This window comes from Meles meles, chromosome 1, assembly GCF_922984935.1.
Source record: "Meles meles chromosome 1, mMelMel3.1 paternal haplotype, whole genome shotgun sequence".
Taxonomy (NCBI): domain Eukaryota; kingdom Metazoa; phylum Chordata; class Mammalia; order Carnivora; family Mustelidae; genus Meles; species Meles meles.
This window is the reverse complement of record NC_060066.1, coordinates 163,511,043-163,532,419: the sequence shown is the minus strand read 5'-3', so window position 1 is coordinate 163,532,419 and position 21,377 is coordinate 163,511,043. Positions and strand designations below refer to the sequence as shown.

General features: G+C 36.1%; 1 protein-coding gene across 2 annotated transcripts in view; it reads left to right on the top strand.

Moving 5' to 3' along the window:
- Positions 1 to 21,377, top strand: part of RAVER2 (ribonucleoprotein, PTB binding 2) — an 86,950-nt gene that overhangs the window by 56,702 nt on the left and 8,871 nt on the right. For both annotated transcript variants that reach the window (XM_046000345.1, XM_046000336.1), the window contains exons 10-11: positions 2,155 to 2,266; positions 3,647 to 3,783. In XM_046000345.1, coding sequence (XP_045856301.1) covers positions 2,155 to 2,266; positions 3,647 to 3,783 — 249 coding nt within the window. The remainder of the gene's footprint in view (positions 1 to 2,154; positions 2,267 to 3,646; positions 3,784 to 21,377) is intronic.

Sequence of the window (21,377 nt, the reverse complement as noted above, 5' to 3'; positions counted from 1 at the left end):
TCATTTTTGCTTTTGTTGCCTGTACTTTTGGGTCACGTCCAAAAAATCATTGCCAAGACTAATATTAAGGAAATTTTCCCTTTTATTTTCTTCTAGGGGTTTTATGGCTTCAGGTCTTACCTTTAAGTTTAATCCAGTTTGAGTGAATTCTTATGTATGGTTTAAGATCCTGGTCCAATTTCATTCTTTAGTGTGTGGACATCCAGTTTTCCCAACACCGCTTATTAGAGAAACTGTCATTTCCCATTGTGAATTCTTGACTCGCTTGTCAAAGATTCGTTGACTATGTATGTGTGTGTTTATTTCTGAGCTGTCTCATTTGATCATGGTGTACAGTCTATGTATCACTGTATACAGTTGTATACAGTCAATGTATTGAAATTTGGATTGCTAGTATTTTGTTGAGGACTTTTGCATCTGTGTTCATCAGGGATATTGGTCTGTAGTTTTATTTTCTTGTAGCGTTCTTACCTGGCTTTGTTGGCATTAATTTTTCTTTAAATAAATATCTGGGAGAATTCACCAGTGTAGCCATCTGGTCCTGATATTTTCGTTCTTGGGAAGTTTTTGATTACTTCTTATATCACTATTGGTCTGATAAGATTTTCTACTTCTTTATGATTGTTCTTAGTAGGTTGTTAAGTTTCTGGGAATTTATCCATTTTTTTTCTGGGTTATCCAATTTGTTGGCATGTATTTCTTGGTTAATAGTCTCTTATGATCCTTCATATTTCTGTGGTATCAGTTTTAATGTCTCCTCTTTCATTTGTAACTATTGTATCCTCTCTTTTTCTCTTGGTTAGTCCAGTTAAAGGTTTCTCTATTTTGATTATCTCTTCAAAACCCTAACACTTAGTTTCATGGATTTTTCTAGTCTCTTTTATTTCTGTTCTAATCTTTATTATTTTCCCCTTTCTGCTAATTGTGGGCTTAGTTTGTTTTTCTAGTTCCTCGATGTGTAATGTTAAGTTGTCTGAGACCTTTTTTTTTTTTCTTTTTGTAGGCATTGCAATGAACTTCCCTCTTAGGACTGCTTTTTGCTGTATTCCATAAGGTGTTTTTTTTTTTTTTTAAGATTTTATTTATTTGACAGATCATAAGCAGGCAGAGAGGCAGGCAGAGAGAGAGGAGGAAGCAGGCTTCCTGCTGAGCAGGAATAAATAAATAAATAAGTAAGTAAGTAAAATTTTTAAATAAATACATACATCTGTATCTGTGATTTACCTATCACAAGCAAATCTGGACTTCTTTGAGTCTTATGAAGATGTACAGGACAGATTTCTCAATCCAAATACAATAATATTGACCAGATAAGGAAGAAATAAAAGGAGTTGTTTATTGTGTTGTTTCTCAAATATAGAAATAAGCACTCGATATTATACTTCATTCTGTTCAGGAAACAAAACAAAAATTAACTAGAAATGAAAACTTAGCTTCTAGCTTTAATTATAGTAACCTAAATTGTCTTATTTAAAAAAAATTTTTTTTACCAACAGAGAGTTGAAAAGTAAAAAATTCCATCAGCACAAAACAAAATGATCTGAAGAATCAGCCCCTTTCTTCTGTTAAAGAAGTGCTAGAACCCTTACACTTAATTATAAAAAATTTACTGATATATTTTCAAGAAATGTGAATTTCTAGGGTTATCTTCTAAATGCGGATTTGGATTTTATTAAATCCACTTATGTTGTTTGGTATTACTTTTGGAACCGGAAATAAGTTATCCTGTATCATTTGGCTGTAGCCATACACTATAAAAATAAACATCTTAGTAGGAAAATGTAGATAACAGAATTTCTGGAAACAAGGTATGGGATTTGCTTTTTCTTGTGAAGTAATTCTCTCCTAGTTCCAGAGAAAAGAATTTACAAGAATGCCTTTAAGTCTCTTTCAGTTCTAAAGTTCTATGGGTAGTTTGAAAAACTAGGGTAGTTTGAAAAAAACTAATTGAAAAAATAATAACAAGTGGAGTGTGATCATTTTAGTCACTATCCAGAAATACTCCATAACTTCATATGTTCAAAGATTAGGTTCCACAAATTTTTACTACACTAGACTAGATTTACTGAAGAGTAAGTATTTCTCTACTTTTTCTGCATTTATATTTTCCTGTACCACTGATTAAACACCTACTGTTTTATTTTTGATACATAGGCGGCCTCTAAGAATCAGACTTCACTATTGGGAGAACCACCAAAAGAAATACGGCTCAGTAAGAATCCATACCTGAACTTGGCAAGTGTGTTGCCCAGTGTGTGCTTATCATGTAAGTAAGAGCTCAGTATTAATGTTTTGGAGTTTTATTAAATACTTTCCATAATCAGTCTTACTCTAATTAAATGGAAGCAAATAATGCTTATTGGCCATGAAAGCCTAAATTATGACCTCATCTTTAAATTAAAGAATAACTAAAATTAAGACACTTAAAATGTATTCTAACTATTTAAGGAAACATCTTTTGTAATATTTTATTAAGAATATAATCAACTTATTGAATTATTGAATCATAATTGAAAATCTGGCAAGGGAATTATTGGCAATACTATAATGCTGTACAATACATATAGAATCATTTGTATTCTAAATTTATTTCTAAAATAGAGATTTAAACCTCTACATATCTCATATATCCAGAATATTTGCAAACTATTCCCCCAAAACTGTGAGTTAATGATAATAAGCAGAAGTTGAACTCTTACTTACTTTTTTGGATGACTTTCTCAGGCCTTCAATTAAGGTAAGTTATTAAATACAGTTTTAAGAGAAAATCACAAATGTGGTGTGTTCTTGGCACTAGGATATTCACGATAATGTTGGTTGTCAGTATAACTGAAAAGTGCCTTAATATTCCTCAATAGGAGAATGGTTAAGTAAAAAAATAGTTCATCATAAAATGGAATACGATACAACTTTTTGTTATAGTTGAGGGAGAGCTATATGTACTAATACGAAATTATCTCTAAAGCAAATTAAGTAGAAAAAGCCAATGTGTGCCTAAAATGATTCCATTAATGTTTGTTTAAAACTGTATATTCTTTTTTTTTAAACTATATATTCTTACGTGTACATATTTAATGTGTAAATGCATACAGTAAATCTGGGAAAATAAATTCTAAACTGTTACCTCTGGGGAAAAAAGAATAGAGTTAAAAGAAATGAAATAATATATATGCTCTGTATTTTATAAAGTATCTTCTTGTACCTCGACATTAATTTGTAATTTTTTAAAAGAGCCAGAAAAAAATTTAATGTGCTTCTCCTGTACCCACTGCATTTTTTAACCTGGTCTAAAATTGATGGTTACAACTATTGCGTTAATAAGAAGGATTAGTTTACATTTTGTTTGCCTTCTTTTAGAGATTAGACATGTATCTTAAAAATGTTTCCATCAAAATTATTTATCCAGTGGGCAAACTTCCACGTTCAGTTGCTTTAAATGAATAAGACAACATCATATACTATATATCCTCCCCCTGAGGGAAAAGAACTATAGCTATATGCAGGCAAATGAAAATCTGTGTTGTTTGGGTACATGTTGAATTAATGAGTTTTGTACTTTGTTTATAATTTATAACAAAACAACTTTAAAAAAACAAAACAAAACAAAAAAAACCTTTTAGCTAAAAATATTGAAATTTGACTTTAGCCCCTGCAAGTAAAACCACTCTGCAGAAGACTGGAATTGCAAACAATATTCTGGATGCAATCTCTCAGGGAAATGAATCACAACACACATTAGAAAAGTGTATTTCTTATTCTCAACCTTTTGGTGATTATGCACAGGTAAGTGATCCTCAAGTTTTGATGATATCTAGAAAAAGTGGTTCAACGGTGTATTGAGTTCGTTGAATATGAAAATGTGATTCCCGTGATATCATAGGAAAGTAAAATTGCACTCATCTACACAATATTCCTTGCTCATTTGGGATTTTAGGACATATTCAAGACATTGATATTTACCTAGATATTTATGCTAGATAATTACCTCTCGGTGTTTACACTAGTGGTCAACGAACTATAGACCACATCCAGCCCACTGCCTGTTTTATAAGTAAAGTTCTACTGGATACAGCCATGTCCATTCATTTACATATTGTCTATGTTGCTAACATGCCAGTTGAATAGCTGCAACAGAGACCATATGACCCATAAGATGAAATATTTATTAAATATTTACTGGTTCTCTACAGAAAAACTGCTGACGTGTGGTTTATACAAATGTACACCTGACTAAGGAACTCAAGGAAATGCCCCTGTTCTTCACCACTGATTACTGATTACAGACACATGACCATAATGACGGGCGCTGTTAGGCTAACATTTAAACCAACCACTAACATAAAAAATATTATATTCCAAAGGTATATTGTACCATTACTTAAATAGGTCAATTTTACTTTGGTCTTTGCTCCTTCAGGTTATTCTCAGTGGCTTAAGCTGAGAGTATATATCGTGTTAGCAGTATATGGTGGTATAATCCTGGGAGTCTTGTAATGAACTATCCCGGTTCTGATTCTTTCTTATTTCTCAGCACATCAGCTGCTTCTCAGCTCTGCCCTGTATGCGGCAGAAGTGCTTCTACTTTGATTTCCTTGGAGCACCGATGTGGGCCTCATCTCTTTCTAATAACCTTTAGAACAGGAAACCTGTGTGAATTCACTTGGAACAATCGATGCCTCCTTATGCTTTTATGATAGGTTACTAGAAACACAGGTGAAACAGATTCTGTAAGAATGGTGCAGCTGGATATTAGAATAATATGTAATAAAGCCTCATATACCTGTGGAAAAGATGGAGAAATATAGGTTGGAAGATGATGTAGTTAGGTACCAACAGACCTATATCCAAGCGACAGTAATCATGAATTAATACAACGTGGAAAGCATTCCCTCATCTGTTTCATAAGACTCCATTTTTCTTCCTTTATTAATTCACATTTTAGGAAATCAAAGTGAGAACATTAATTGACATTATTTGTATGCTAATTATATTTACAGATGACAAAACCCAAGGAAATTATCAGAGTTCTGTAAAATTTGTAAATTGATAGTTCTGTAAATTAGAAAGAGCCTAAATTGCCAATAATTTTTAATACTAAGTACATAAGTTATGTCACATTTATTCCAGAAATACAATGCAAATAGTAAAGTTCAAGTAAACACTATGTAAACACATAGTAAATACTTCATAATCTATTGTTAATTTTAAGAATTTATAAATTATAGTCCTGTATAATTCTAATTTTTTGTTCCTTTACGAGGAGCAAAATTTACTTTCATAAATAGAAGGAAGCACAATAAACTTTAAAAAAAATTTTTAAACATATGTAATTTAACTTTTTATATAGCTTTTTAATTTTTTATCACTTTATTTTATCATGATAAGCATACTCTTTACTCCCCATCCCCCATGTCCCCCTCCCTCTCTGGTAACCATCAGTTTGTTATTTATAGTTAGGAGTCTGTTTCTTGATTTGTCTCTCTTTTTCCCTTTGCTCATATGTTTTGGTTCTTAAATTCCACATATGGAATGAGTGAGATCATATGGCATTTGTTTTTCTTTGACTTCTGTTGCTTAGCTTAATACAGTCTAGCTCTATCCATGTTGTTGCAAATGGCAAGATTTTGTTCTTTTTTATGGCTGAATAATACTCCATCGCGTGTATATACCACATCTTCTTTATTTATCTATTGATGGACACTTCCATAGTTTGGGCTGCTTTTGTAGTTTGGCTATTATAAATAATGCTGCAATAGATGTAAGGGTACTTGTATCCCTTTACTTAGTGCTTTTGTATTTGGGGGGTAAATACCCAGTGGTGTAACTCCTGGATTATACAGTAGTTCTAATTTTCACATTTTGAGGCATCTCCATACTGTTTTCCAGATTGGCTGTACCAGTTTGCATTCCCACCAACAGTGCACAGGGCTTCATTTTTCTTCATATCCTTGCTAATACTTGGTGTTTCTTGTGTTTTTTTGTTTTAGCCATTGTGACAGGTGGGACGTGATATCTCATGGAGTTATAATTTGCATTTCCCTAATGATAAGTGATGTTGAACATCTTTTCACATGTATGTTATCCATCTGTATGTTTTCTTCGGAGAAATGTCTTTTCATGTCTTTTGCCCATTTCTAAATGGGTTATTTGGTTTTGTTGTGTGTTGAGTTGTATCAGTTCTTTATGTATTTTGGATTAACCCTTTATCAGATATGTCATTTGTAAATATCTTCTCCCATTCAGTAGGTTGCCTTTTAGTTTTGTTGATTGCTTCCTTTGCTGTGCAGAAGCTTTTTGTTTTGGTGTAGTCCTAGTTATTTATTTTTGCTTTTATTTCTCTTGCCTCAGGAGACATTTAGAACTGTTGATGTGGCCAGTGTCAGAGAGATTACTGCCTGTGCTCTCTTAAAGGATTTTTATGGTTTCAGACCTCACATTTAGATCTTTAATGCATTTTGAGTTTATTTTTGTGTATGATGAAATAAAGTGGTCCAGTTTCATTCTTTTGCCTGTTGCTATGGTTCTCCCCATCACCATTTGTTGAAGAGACTGTCTTTTCCCATTGTATATATATTCCCCCTCTGTTGAAGATTAGTTGTGGGTTTATTTCCTTTCTGTTCTATTCTATTGATCTGTGTATCTGTTTTCATGCCAGTACCATACTATTTTAATCACTACCACTTTGTAATATAACTTGAAATCTAGATCATGATACCTCCAGTTTTGTTTTTCTTTTTCAAGACTGCTTTGACTATTTGGGGACCTTTGTGGTTCCTAAAAAAATTAGGATTATTTGTTCTGGTTTTGTGAAAAGTGCTCTTGGTATTTAAGAGGGATTGATTAAACCTGTAGATTGGTTTGGGTAGTATGGACATTTTAATAGTCTTGGCTCTTCCTGTCTATGAGCATGGAATGTCTTTCTATTTCTTTGTATTGTCTTGAGTTTCTTTCATCACTATTTTATAGTTTTCAGAATTCAGGTCTTTCTTTGGTGAAGTTTATTCCTAGATATTTAATGTACTTGGTGCAATTGTAAATAGGATTGTTTTCTTTTTGTTTATTGTTTTTTAAAGATTTTATTTATTTATTTGACAGACAGAGATCACAAGTAGGCAGAGAGGCAGGCAGAGAGCGAGGAGGAAGCAGGTTCCTTGCCAGGCAGTGAGCCCAATGCGGGGCTCTATCCCAGGGCCCTGGGATCATGACCTGAGCTGAAGGCAGAGGCTTTAACCCACTGAGCCACCCAGGTGCCCCAATAGGATTGTTTTCTTGTTTTCAGTTTCTGCTGCTTCATTATTAATGTATAGGAATCCAACAAGTTTCTGTACAACGATTTTATATCCTGCAACTTTACTAAATTTATCAGTTCTAGTAGCTTTTTGGTGGAATCTTTAATGTTTTCTATATATAGTATATATAGAATAATATATTATTCTATAATATCATCTGCAAATGTCATCTGCAAATAGTGAAGGTTTTACTTCTTCCTTACCAATTTAGATGACTTTTATTTCTTTATGTTGTCTTAATGCTGTGGCGAGGGCTTGCAGTTCTATGTTGAATAAAACTGATGAGGGTGGACATACTTGTTCTTGATCTTAATGGAAAAGCTCTTAGTTTCTCCCCATTAAGTATGATATTTGCTGTGGGTTTTCAAATCTTCTCTTTGCAGAGAAGTTTTTATTATGAATGGATGTTGTACTTTGTCAAATGATTTTTCTGCATCTATTGAAATGATCATGTGGTTTTTATCCTTTCTTTTACTGATGTGACATATCACTGTGATTATGAATATTGAACCACCCTTTCATCTGGGAATAAATTCCACTTGCTTGTGGTACATGATTTTTAAAATATATTTTATTGGATTCAGTTTTCTAACATTTTGTTGAGGATTTTTGCATCTATATTCATGAGAGATACTGGCCTGTAATTCTCTCTTTTAATTTTTTTTTTTGTGTGTGTGGTATCTATCTCATTTTGGTATCAGGATGATATTGGTCTCATAAAAAGGATCTAGAAGTTTTCCTTCCTCTTCTATTTTTTGGACTAGTTTGGGAAGAATCAATATTAACTCTTTTTCAAATGTTTAGTGAAAAAAATAAAAATAAAAAAATTAATATGTTTAGTAAAGTTCACCTGTAAAGCTGTCTGGTCCTGGACTTTTATTTTTTGGGAGTTTTTTGGTTACTGATTCAATCTCCTTACCAGTACCTGGTCTGTTCAGATTTTCTATTTTTCCCTAACCTAGTTTTAGTAGAATATATGTTTCTAGGAATTTATCCATTTCTCCTAAGTTGCCCAATTTATTGACATATAGGCTTTCATAATATTCTTTTAGAATTGTTTGTGTTTCTGTGGTGTTGGTTGTTATTTCTCCTCTTTCATTAGTAATTTTGTTTATTTGGTTCTCTTGCTCTCATGGGTCTTGCTAAGGGTTTATCAATTTTATTGATCTTCTGAAAGCTCCTGACTTCATTGATCTGTGCTTTTTTTTTTTTTTTCTGTATCATTTATTTTTGCTCTAATCTTTACTCCTACCTTTTGCTGGGATTTGGGTTTGTTCTTTTTCTAGCTTCTTTAGGTATAATGTAAGGTTGTTTGTGATTTTTCTTGCTTCTTAAGGTAGGGCTGTGTTGCTATAAACTTTCTTCTTAGAACCACTTTTGCTGTATCCCAAAGATTTTGAAACATTCTATTTTCATTTTCGTTTGTTTTCATGTAATTATTGATTTTTCTTTAATTTCTGGGTTGACCCATTCATTGTTTAATAGCATGTTATTTTAACCTCCCAAGTATTTGTGCTCTTTCTAGATTATTTCTTGCGGTTAATTTCTAATTTCATAGTGTTGTGGTCAGAAAAGATGCGTGGTATACCTTCAGTTTTTTGAATTTGTTGAGACTTGTTTTGTGGCCTAATATGTGATCTGTTCTGGAGAATGTTCCATATGTGCTTGAGAGAATGTATATTCTGCTGTTTTAGGATGGAATGTTCTGAATATGTCTGTTAAATCCATCTGGTCCACTGAGTCATTCAAAACAAATTGTTTCCTTACTGATTTTCTGCTTGGATCGTCTGTCCATCAGTGCAAATGGGGCGTTAAGGTCCCCTACCATTATTGTATACTATCAGTTGTTCCCTTTATGTTTGTAATTAATAGTTTTATGTATTTGGGTGCTCCCATGTTGGGTGCATAAATACGTACAATCGTCATATCCTCTTATTGGATCGTCCCTTTATTCTTATACAATGTCCTTCTTTGTCTCTTGTTACGGTCTTTGTTTTAAAGTCTATTTTTCTGATATAAGCACTGTTACCCTGACTTTGTTGTGCATGATAAATGTTTCTCCATCTCTTCACTTTAAATCTGTAGATGTCTTTTGGTCTGAAATGAGTCTCTTGTAGGCAGCGTATAGTTGGATCTTGTTTTTTAATCCATTCTGACACCCTGTGTCTTTTGTTTGGAGCATTTAGTCCATTTACATTCAAAGTACTATTGATAGACATGTAATTATTGCCATTTTGTTACTAGTTTTGTGATTTAAAAAAAAATAGGTTTTCTCTAATTCTTCTCTTGCTCTCCTGGTTTATTGGCTTTATTTAGAGATACATTTGGATTTCTTTCTCTTTATTTTTGCATATCTATTACTGGTTTTTGATTTGTGGTTACCATTAGGTTTGCATATAGTATCTTTTGCATATAGCAGTTTCTATTAAGTTGATGGTCGCTTAAATTTAAACCCATTCTTTACTCCTCTCCCCACACCTGACCCCCCCCCCCCCCACATTTTAGGTATATGATGTTGTATTTTACATCCTTTTATTTTAGGAATCCCTTGACCAATTTTTACAGATATATTTATTTTTACTGCTTTGGGTTTTTTACTCCTCATACTCTCTCTGTGGTTTTCCTTTCCATTCAAAGAGTTTGTTTTTCAACTTTAATATTTCTGATAGGACTGGTTTAATGGTCATGAACTCCTTTAGTTTTTGTTTGTATGAGAAACTCTTCACTCTCCTTCTATTCAGAATGATGGCTTTGCTGGAGAGAGTATTCTTGGTTGCACTTTTATTTTCTTTTAGCACTTTAAATATATCCTATCACTCTCTTCTGTCCAACAAAGTTTCTATTGAAAAATCCTGATAATGTTATGGAGTTTCCCTTGTATGTAACTGTTTTATTTTCTCTTATTGCTTATAAAGCTTTTTCTTTATTGCTACTTTTTGCCATTTTATTTACTTTATTTCTTGGTGTGGATCTCCTTGGGTTGAATTTTGGAGGGAAGTTCTTTGTGCCTCCTGAATCCAGGTATCTGTTTCCTTCCACAGATTAGGGAAGTTTTCAGCTATTATTTCTTCAAATAAGTTGGCTGCCCCCTTATCTCTCTCTCCTTCTGAGATCCCTATAATACAAATGTTATTACACTTGACAAAAATCACTGAGTTCCCGATGACAGTTCTCAATTTGCATAATTTTCTTTCCTCTCCTTTGCTCAGTTTGGTTACTTTCCATTACTCGTGTTCCATGTCATTAATTCATTCCTCTGCTTCATAGAGCCTATTTATTCCATCAAATGTATTTTTAATTTAATTTATTGTGTTCTCGGTCCCTGATTGGCTTTTTTTTTTTTAAATCTCTGTGCTAAGAGTCTCACTGATGTCCTCTTTTCTCCAGTCCAGGGAGTATCCTTGTGATTATTACTTTATATTCTCTATCGGGCACATTATATATGTTTTGCTTTGGTCTCTTGCTTGGTTTGGTCCTGTTCTTTCATTTGGGACATTTTTCTCTATCTTCTCATTTTGTTTGACTTTGCCTATTTCTCTCTGTTAGGAAAGTCAGCTACTTTTGCTCTTAACAATAAAAGCCTTATGAAGAACAGATCCTTTAGTGCCCACAATGCAGTGTTCCCTGTTGCCCATGACCTGGTGCTTTAGGGAGTATCTTCTATGTGTGTTGCATGTGCTATGCTGTTGAGTCGTAGCCTCTCTTTCCTTCAGTCATTCCCTGGTCTTCTGGGGGAGAAGCCCACAGTGCCAGGAGTGAGGGATGTATGATTGGGATCCACTGAAGGTTGGGGTGGGGAATGGGGGGGGGGGGGCGTGGATTGATGTAAACAAGTTAGGTAAGAAGTGTCTATACTGTTCTGGTTCCTGCAGGTAACTGTTGTTTATGCTGGGAGCAGGGAGGGAATGATGACTGCCAGCTCCTTTGTTCCTGGAGGGGTCTCCCCATGATCCCTATCTCTCCATGCCATGCTGAGATGAGAAAATCACTGTCCTTCCTGTCTGCCCCAGCGTTTTTAAACTGCTGGTTCTACACCGTGTCTGCTTGGACTCTTTGTCATCCTGTGTTTTTAAGGGTGGGGGCTCTGCTCCTTAACACCATCGAGGCTCTCCAAGAGCTGAGCTTGCTGATTTTTAAAATTCCAGATCTTAAGTCCTGATGATTTTAAGAACTCACAAAATTTGGCCTTCTGAATTTCAAAAGCAAATATTATGGAGATTCATCCTCCTCATTTGTGAGCGCCCCAGTGTGAAAGTCTGTTTTCAGCCCTTCTCTGCACCATTGGCTCCCTCCCAACCAGGATAGTCACAGTCCGTTTCACTCTAGACCATGTCTTCGCCCTTCCTCCTTCTTCACTGTGGCCTCTTCCTGCCTTTAGTTTTGGAGTTCTGCCAGTCTTCAGGTCATGTCCTAGGTTATTTACACTGATAGAGATGTTATCTATTTGTATCCAGGTGACAAGGCAAACTTAGGGTCCTCCCACTCTGCCATCTGCCCATCTGACCTGTACGATTTAATTTTTTTAAGTTAATATTTTCCTTACCTTTTCATTTATTTCACTCTTGAAATTTGTTCTGTTTTTCTCAGCAGTTTTATTAGATTACTGTGGTTTATTGTATACTTATATCCACAGAAAAATCCTTTTCTATGTACACATGGAGAAATCCTGTGATAAAGATCCCTTTTACATTGCCAGTCTTCCTCCTGCCTCTACCCTTGCTGTCCCAGAGACACTGTGGAGGTGCGTGTCTTCCCTGGATTTACCATCCCCCTGGACAGTCCCTGCTTCTACTTCGTGTGTGTTCATCAAGTGAGATTTGTTCTCAGTCTTACGTTCTTTCCTCCTTAGGAAGTGAAGTTAACTAGATGTTACTAATGAAATAAAGTAACTAGAAAAAGAGCAGTCATGTTTGAGAAATTCCTACTATTTCCACTGCTGGAATGGAGGAAGAGGTCTAAAGAAAAGAACCTGACATGTTTTGTTTTGGTTTTACCATTACGCTTTGCAACGTAAGCATTTAACCTTTCTAACAAGCCTGTGAGACTGTCTCCATAACACAAGTAGAAGAGCATAAAGAATTTAATCATCTTTGTAAGTTCATGCAGTTGGCAAACAAGTTCTGTGATAACGAAGGTTGCATTGTTTTCATTATACCATGGAGAAGTTTCTTCAGGCATGGAAGTAGTGTCTCATCTAGTAGAAACCGTTCCTTTGTTTCTTTTGTGTCAGCCCTGTGCATAAGGATTAGGAGAGATGAATGTATCAAGGTGTAGAGGGGTATAATAATCTTTATTTCCAATAAAACTGTTACATTTAAAAATCCTAACTGGTAATCCAATATTGGCAAAGTTGCTTATATCAAATTGTTCCCCCTGTAGGTAACCATTATTAAAACTGGACTAAATATGAAAGAAAAACAACTGTTTGAACGTCCTGGGGTGTGATCAAAAGCAGGCAGAACCTGAAGTGGAGAGTTAGTCCTTAAAAGAGGGAAACTGCCATGGATGAGATTTATCATTTTGCCTAACACTACCTGTAGTCCAGGTTCTTGTTGGCTGCTGGAGTCAGAGCAGAGTTGAGAACCCTTAGGAAGGCTGAAAAGTAAGAATGAACTCTCTGAAAAAAGGGGTTGCTTAGGAAGGAGCCCCAACTCAGCCAAGACACACTTGTCTGACCTCTGAGCCATTTTAATGAGGGAGATTCCAAGTCCCTAATGAACTGAGACGGGATTCAGTTCCTCCCCTGCACAGAAGTTTGAGTTTGAATTCAGCAAAATTATCTCCTCCTTCCAACAAAAATCAGCAATATTTAGAGGAAGGCTATACATCTGTGGTCTTTATGATATATCATCTCTAATCAGTATATGAAATTCCTAGATAATTGAAGAAACAGGACCCACAATTAAGAAGAAAAACAATAAACAGAAACTGACTCCAAGATGATGCAGATGTTGGTCTTAGTGGACAAAGATTTATTTAAAGCAGCTATTATTTGTTCAAGGACCTAAGGAGTATAAAGTCATAATGAACAAGTAGGGATTTTCAGCAAGCAATATAAACTAAAAAAGAAAACTCCAACTGAAAAGTGTCGTATCAGGGAAAGAAACAAAATGGTGGATGGGCTTAGCAGAGATTGGAGAGAACAGGAAAAAAAGTTTCAATTAACATGAAGACAAAAATAATTCAGTATTTAGAACAGAAATGACTATGAAAATCCATGAACACGTCCTGAAGACCTGAGGGATGATACCAAGCAGTCTAAAATATGGGTAATTGCACTCCCAGGAGGAGAGGGAAAAGATAATGTCACATGAAATATTTGAAAAAAATAACAGTAAAAAAATGTCCTAAATTTGGTTCAAAAAACCTCCAGATCTAACAGGCACAGACACAACCCCTGCAAAGCAGGATAAATAAAAATATTTTACCTAGACATGTCAGTTAATATGATGAAAACCTAAGTTCTAAGGAAGGTATCTTGAAAGTAACCAGATAAAAATAATGTGCATTATTCTTAAGGTAGAGTTCCTCAGCCTTGGCTCTACTGGCTGTCTGGGCTCTGTAATTCTCTGTCTGTGCTTATAAGATATTTAATAGTATCTTTGTCCTCTACCCAGTAGAGTGCTCCTCATTGAGAGGCTACAGTGTTAAAACAACTGGTAAATTTGTGGGGTAAATAAAATACTATATATTTTCTCTTAATTTATTTAAAAGTTAATTATGATTTTTAGTGTGGGGTTTATAATGTTCATAGATACAAAGTATTTTTTTAAAGATTTTATTTATTTGACACAGAGAGATCACAAGGAGGCAGAGAGGCTGGCAGAGAGAGAGAGAGGGGGAAGCAGGCTCCTTGCTGAGCAGAGAGCCCGATGGGGGCTTGATCCCAGGACCCTGAGATCATGACCTGAGCCGAAGGCAGAGACTTAACCCCCTGAGCCACCCAGACGCCCCGATACAAAATATTTGATAATAGTACAAAGGACTGTCTGAAGTGAATGAAAGTATAGTTGTGGGGTTATTCAAACGTACATTTTAGGTAAAATTGTACATTACATTTTACATGAAGTAGAACAGTAACCCTGAGTCATCTGTGATAAGTTATAGAAAACATTGTCATTCATAAAGCAACTATTTAGAAAAAAAAATACAAAACAGTACACCTGAAATGTCAGTAGTTTAGTTATAGTGGAATTCTAAGAACATTGATTAAGCCAAAAAATGTCAGGAAAGGGGGGGAAAAAAAAACAGATGAATAGAAAACAAATAGCTAGGTAAGAAATCTAAATTGAATGATGGTAATAGTTAAATAAAAATGGAATACATGCTCCAATTGAAACAAAGAGATTGTCAGAATAAGGCTTGACTATGCCTCTTCAAACATTTTATGGGAGGTTTAGTGCAGGTAGGGTTTTTTTTTTTTTTTTTTTTAAAGGGTATAAGAGGGCACGTGAGTGACTCGGTCAGTTAAGCATCTGACTCTTGATTTTGGCTGGGGTCATGATCTCAGGGCTGTGAGATCGAGTCCCTCCCTGCACTGGGCTCCTGTTGGGCTCTGCGCTGGGTGTGGACCTGCTTAAGATTCTCTGTCTCTCTGCCTCTCTTCTCCAAAGCTCGTTTGCTCTCTCTGTCTCTGTCTCTCTCTCAAAAATTAAAAAAGGGCATAAAATGGGAAGGAAAAGTAAAAATGTCTTTCTCTGTCTGAGTGTTTATATGAAAAATCCCCCTAAAAAGCAATCATTAAACTAATAAACTTTGCATAATCACAAGATAGAGGGCAATATGCAAAAATCAATTGTTTTTGTGTACAAGCAGCAAACAATTGGAAAAGAATATTTTTTAAAATTTTTATTTACAACAGCATCAAATATGAAATACGTAGCACTAAATTAACAGAAAAATTGTAAGAACAATGAAAACTAAAGATATTGCTGTGAGAAATGAAAAATGCCTATGAATGGAGAGCTGTCCATGTCAGTGAATTGGAAGACTTAATATTTGTAATATCGTGGTTCCCTCTAAACTGATCTATAGATTGTTATCCCAACCAGTTACTCAGTAGCCTTTTTCTCAAATAGAAAATTTTTAAAGTTTGTACTAAAATGTAAAGGAGCTAAAATCTTACGAAAGAGCACAGCTTGAGGACTTCCTCCATATGACTTCAAGATATACTATAAAGTCATGACAATCACGCAGTGCGGTGTGGACAAAATGATAGACAATAGATCACTAGAACAGAATAGAGTCCTAGCATAGGCCCATACATAAATGGTAAACTGATTTTTTTAAAAGATTTTATTTATTTATTTGACAGACTGAGATCTCAAGTAGGCAGAGAGGCAGGCAGAGAGAGAGGGGGAAGCAGGCTCCCCACTGAGCAGAGAGCCCAATGCAGGGCTCGATCCCAGGACCCTGAGATCATGACCTGAGCCAAAGGCAAAAGCTTTAACCCACTGAGCCACCCAGGTGCCCCGGTAAACTGATTTTTGACCAAAATGCCAAAAGAATTAAATAAACAAGGAACAGAAATATTGTTAGAACCACTGATCATCCATATTGGAAAACATGAAGCCTGATTCTTGCCTCGGACCATACTCTAAAATTAATTTGCAGCGTATCACAGGCCTAAATGGAAAAATGCAAGCCATAGATATCAGCAAAAACGGACACAATTAAGAAGATCCATCTATTCTCTCCTCAAGAAGAGCATCAATAAAACTGGCAATAATTATTAGAGAAGGACCAAGAGGAAGTTCTGGATTTGAATAAGTACAGTAGCTGAAATGATTTACTAGAGCATAGCAGATTTGAACAGGCAGAAGAAAGAATCAACATGTTTGGAAGATAGGTCAGTTGAGATCATCCAGTCTGAAGAATAGAAAGAATAGAGAATGAAGAAAATGCACCATAACAAACGTTGGCAACAGTGTGGAGAAATGGGTACCCTCATAACACTACTGGGAGGGAATTAAAGGGGTGCAGCTGCTTTGGAAAAATTTGGCAGCTCCTCAAAATGTTAAATACACGGTTACCATATGACCTGAGAATTTCACTCCTACGTATATATCCAAGAGAACTGAAAATCTAGGTCTATACACAAAGTTGGACCTTAATTTTCATAGCAGCATTTTTAATCATAGCCAAAAGGGAAAGGACCCAAAGGTCAATCAGTTGATGAGTGAATAAACAAACTGAGGCATAGCCATACGGTGCAACGTTCTGTTGCTGTAGAAGGAATGGAATACTAATCGTTGTCACTACATGGATGAACCTTGAAATCATGATGCTAAGTGAAATAAGCCAGGCATGAAAGGCACGTATTATATGATCCCGTTTGTATGAAATGTCTAGAATAGACCAGTTCATAGAGAACGTGAACAGTTACTGGGGGTCAGGGAAGTAGGAGTTGGGGAGTAACTGTTAACAGGTACAAGGCATCTTTTTGGACTGATGAAAATACTCTGGAATTAGATTGTGGTGATGGTTGTGCAGCCCGTGTGAGTATCCACAAATGTTGGACTCGAATTAAAAAAAAAAAAAAAAAAGTCTGGGGCGCCTGGGTGGCTCAGTTGGTTAAGTGACTGCCTTCAGCTCAGGTCATGATCCCAGAGTCCTGGGATCGAGTCCCACATCAGGCTCCCTGCTCCTTGGAGAGTCTGCTTCTCCCTCTGACTTTCTCCCCTCTCATCCTCTCCCTCACTGTCTCTCTCTCAAATAAATAAAATCTTAAAAAAAAAAAAAAGTCTGACTGCACTAAATAGAGGGTAGCATTTTCACTCAGTGTTTTAGAGATCTTAAAAGAGGGTGGCTCCATAGCACAATGGATAGCGCATTGGACTTCTAGAGATCTTAAAAGTATGTATAAAAGTTTGGTAAGAAAACAAGTTAAATTAATTATAGATCTCGTTCTAATTAAAAAACAATTGAGGGGCGCCTGGGTGGCTCAGTGGATTAAGTCGCTGCCTTCGGCTCAGGTCATGATCTCAGGGTCCTGGGATCGAGCCCCACATCGGGCTCTCTGCTCCGTGGGGAGCCTGCTTCCTCCTCTCTCTCTGCCTGCCTCTCTGCCTACTTGTGATCTCTCTCTGTCAAATAAATAAATAAAAATCTTTAAAAAAAAAAAAAACAATTGAATGTGGGTTACCTATCCTATTTCTCTTGTTGATTATAACAACAGAGTATGGCCATTGAGCCATAGTTACTAATTTTCTCAAAAAGTGCATCTCTTGGGGCGCCTGGGTGGCTCAGTGGGTTAAAGCCTCTGCCTTTCGCTCGGGTCGTGGTCCCAGGGTCCTGGGATCGAGTCCCGCGTCGGGCTCTCTGCTTGGCGGGGAGCCTGCTTCCTCCTCTCTCTCTCTGCCTGCCTCTCTCCCTACTTGTGATCTCTGTCAAATAAATAAAATCTTAAAAAAAAAAAAGTGCATCTCTTAAATGTTTTCTTATTGAGAAAACTTAAAAAATAGATGAAGTTAAAAATTTATAGTAACACTTTAGCAATGATAGTAGCATTATAGTAGGCTCTATAATCCTCTACGCTTGCATGTGTGGGGTTTTTTTTTTTTTTTTTTTGAAATTTTATTTTAAGTAATCTCTACACCCAGCGTGGGGATCAAACTCACAACCCTGAGATCCCTGAGATCGGGTTGTACGTTCCACCCACTGAGCCAGCCAGACACCCCATAATCCCGTTAGTTAGAATGTATAAATGGAGTTTGAAATGTCAGGTTCTCAATTAACAGTAAGTAGGTACATCTATGTCAGATGGTTGGGAGAAGTCCACCTCAAGGGAAAAGACTTTGAGCCAATTAAGTTTTTATTAAATGCCTCCACCTAATATTTTATTATAATCTATCAAAAACAAGACATTTCCCGGGGCACCTGCGTGGCTCAGTCGTTAAGTGTCTGCCTTCAGCTCAGGTCATAATCCCAGAGTTTTGGGATTGAGCCCCGCATTGGACTCCCTGCTCAGCGGGAAGCCTGCTTCTCCCTCTCCCACTCCCCCCTGCAAGTGTTCTCCCTTGCTGTGTCTGTCAAATAAATAAAATCTTAAAAAAAAAAAAATGACATTTCCCTCCTCCCCTCTTTTAGTAAAATTGGTCACAAATCCCTTAGGCGGCTTTTCAGTTTGACATAGTCATGAGTGTAATAATGTAAAGAATAATATAGGAATTATTTCAGTTGTTTAAATTGTGGTTTAGGGTTTTCATTTGACACTTGCCAAACTGGTTAGCTGTCTGGTTCATGATGCGTTAGGGGAATACTGTCTACCTGTCTGTTGTACTCTTGTGTTGCCCTTGGTTCCAGGGGTCTTTTCCTGAAAGAGGCCGGTTGCCTGTTTCAGAGAATCAACCACAGAACGTGTACAAGACTCTGTGATGAGGAAATAGGAAACAAAACTGAAAAACGAACAAAAAGGCTTCGGGTTCCTTCCTTTCATCTAGAGCCTAATGCTGCCACCTAGTGGTCAAAAGGTGCGGAGACGGGCCAAAAAGATTTGTGTGTGGACTGGTAGATCAGAATCTGGTGACAAACCAACGTCAACTATATAAAATAGTTTTTAAAAACCTAAGTCTGTAAATAAATAAAATCTTAAAAAATAAAAGCCTAAATCTACTTTAATAATAATTATGGAACCACAGGTTATATTAACCCTAGCCAGTAATTTAGAAAATACTATAAAAATGATTTTTGCTAAAAACTGGAATTAAAACAACCATTTGGAATTTAGTTACCCTCATTACTTTAAAATCTTTGTCTATAAACCAACTCAGTTTTTTTTTTTTTTTAATTTATTTGAGAGAGAGATCATAAGTAGGCAGAGAGGCAGACAGAGAGATAGGGAGAAGCAGGCTCCCTGCCGAGCAGAGAGCCCGATGCAGGGCTCAATCCCAGAACCCTGAGATCATGACCTGGGCGAAGGCAGAGGCTTAACCCACTGAGCCACCCAGGCGCCCCAACTTTTTTTAAGTGTTAAAAAATTAATATTGTATGGTATACTTAAATTGAAGGAGAGCTTTGAATTGCTGCTCTCACATGTTAGTCTAATTTTTCAAAGGATCTTAATTTTGTATTTTGATATTTTAAGAGTACTTCAAAAAAAAGATTTATTAGTGGTAGGGGAGGGGCAGAGGGAGAGAGTTTTAAGCAGGCTCTACGCTGAGCACAGAGCCCTACATGGGGCTCGATCTCACGACTCTGAGATCATGACTCAAGCTGAAACCAAGAGTTGGTCATTTAACCAACTTTGCCACCCAAGTGTCTAAGAGTCCTAATTAAACATACATAAACCTAAGATAGAGGACTTGTATAAGTTGGCACACTGAAACTCGTGAGGCAGTCAGATTTTACTTTTATTTTTTGGAATGTGCTGCAATACTTTTAGAGGATCAGTCCTTAAATTCAAAGTTAAGATTTAACATTGTTCATGAGGAAAAGTAGCTGAGAAGCAAAAATCAATGTGAAAATTGAAAACATCTATGCATATATATGAAGAAGAGCTATTGTTAGCTGTATCTTTAATGTCACAAAACAGCAACGTTGGTTTTAAAAACAACTTTAACTGGGGAGAAGAGAAAAATTGTATTTAAATAAAATTTTAGAAGTGAACTAGGGTTAATGCAGAAAAGATGAATTAGTTCATGTTTCTCTAGGTATAAAGTCTAAAAGCCGGACTTGAAGCCGTGAGAAAGGAATATTAAAGGGTTGCTACAGATTCTAGAAGAACTAGTACAGTTGCTCACTTTAGGCTCTCGGTCTAACCTACCTCCACGAATGAGGTAAGACTTGGAGAAGCTGAAACAGGGCTAACGGCAAAAGTGAGGCTGAGGAGCCCTAAAGAGAGGCAGAATTTTTGAAAAACCAACTTGATTTTGTATTTCAAGGACTATACACCATGTGTTCCAGTCCTTTCAGAAGAGCAGGAACGATAACTAGCATGACCTTGGGCCAGCAGTAAGGGAGCCGAACCCAGTCCGCTATCAGCATGAATCTCCCAAAGGAATCTCCCTGGGGACTAGTCACAATCCCAGTTCTGTGAATTCTGCCCAGACATTTTTTTTTTTAAGGCTTTATTTATTTATTTGACAGAGATCACAAGTAGGCAGAGAGGCAGGCAGAGAGAGAGGGGGAAGCAGGCTCCCCGCCCAGCAGAAAGCCCGATGTGGAACTCGATCCCAGGACCCTGAGATCATGACCCAAGCCGAAGGCAGAGGCTTTAACCCACTGAGCCACCCAGGCGCCCCATGACCAGACTTTTAAAACCAGCCTTCAGTTCTGTTATGGAAGTGAGCTTAAATATTGAGCTTAAGACACACTGAAAGTATTAAACTTTGCCGGTCCAAAAATGAAACTGCAATCCACATGGGACTAAAAGGAAATTAGTCTACATTTACATGAAGATAAAAATATTTGCTTTAATTAAAGGAAGAAAATAAGAGTCTTTAAATCCAAAAATAAAAGAGCAACTGCATAGTTACAGAATGAGCTTCATACCGACTAAATATGTACAAAAATGTGTTTTTAGAAATCAGGTAGATGGGATTAATGAAAAGGACAGCAGAGTGAGAACAAATGGGTTGGATTCATGGCTCTAACATTTAATAACCTTGTGATTTCAGCCAGGTCACCTAAAGTATCTGAGCGTTTGTTTTCATATCTGTTCAGTGGAGATCATTCCTTTTCTGTTTACTACACAGGGCTGATGTCAGTGTTACGGTGTAGAATATCATCATTATTAAATTTTGTCTGTTTCTCTCCCAAATGTATTATGATTGGGATATTTTGCTAATTTGATTGACATTTGAATAGTAGACATTCTCTTCTACTCAGTGTCTTTCTCTAGTCTTTCCAAAGCATTAATGCCCATTGAATTTTTTTTTAATTTTCAGATTTTCAAAGTACACCACTTTCTCACTTGTTTATTCCATGTAAAATTTTAACCCAAAGTTTTAAATCACATCTAATCTCTGTATTTGCCCACATGTATGTATCTATTGCCTATCTCTTCCATTACCCCATTTTTTATGGAGCTGCTTATTACATTTCCCAGATTCCAAAATCAAATTTATTATTACACTTAAAATCCTTAGC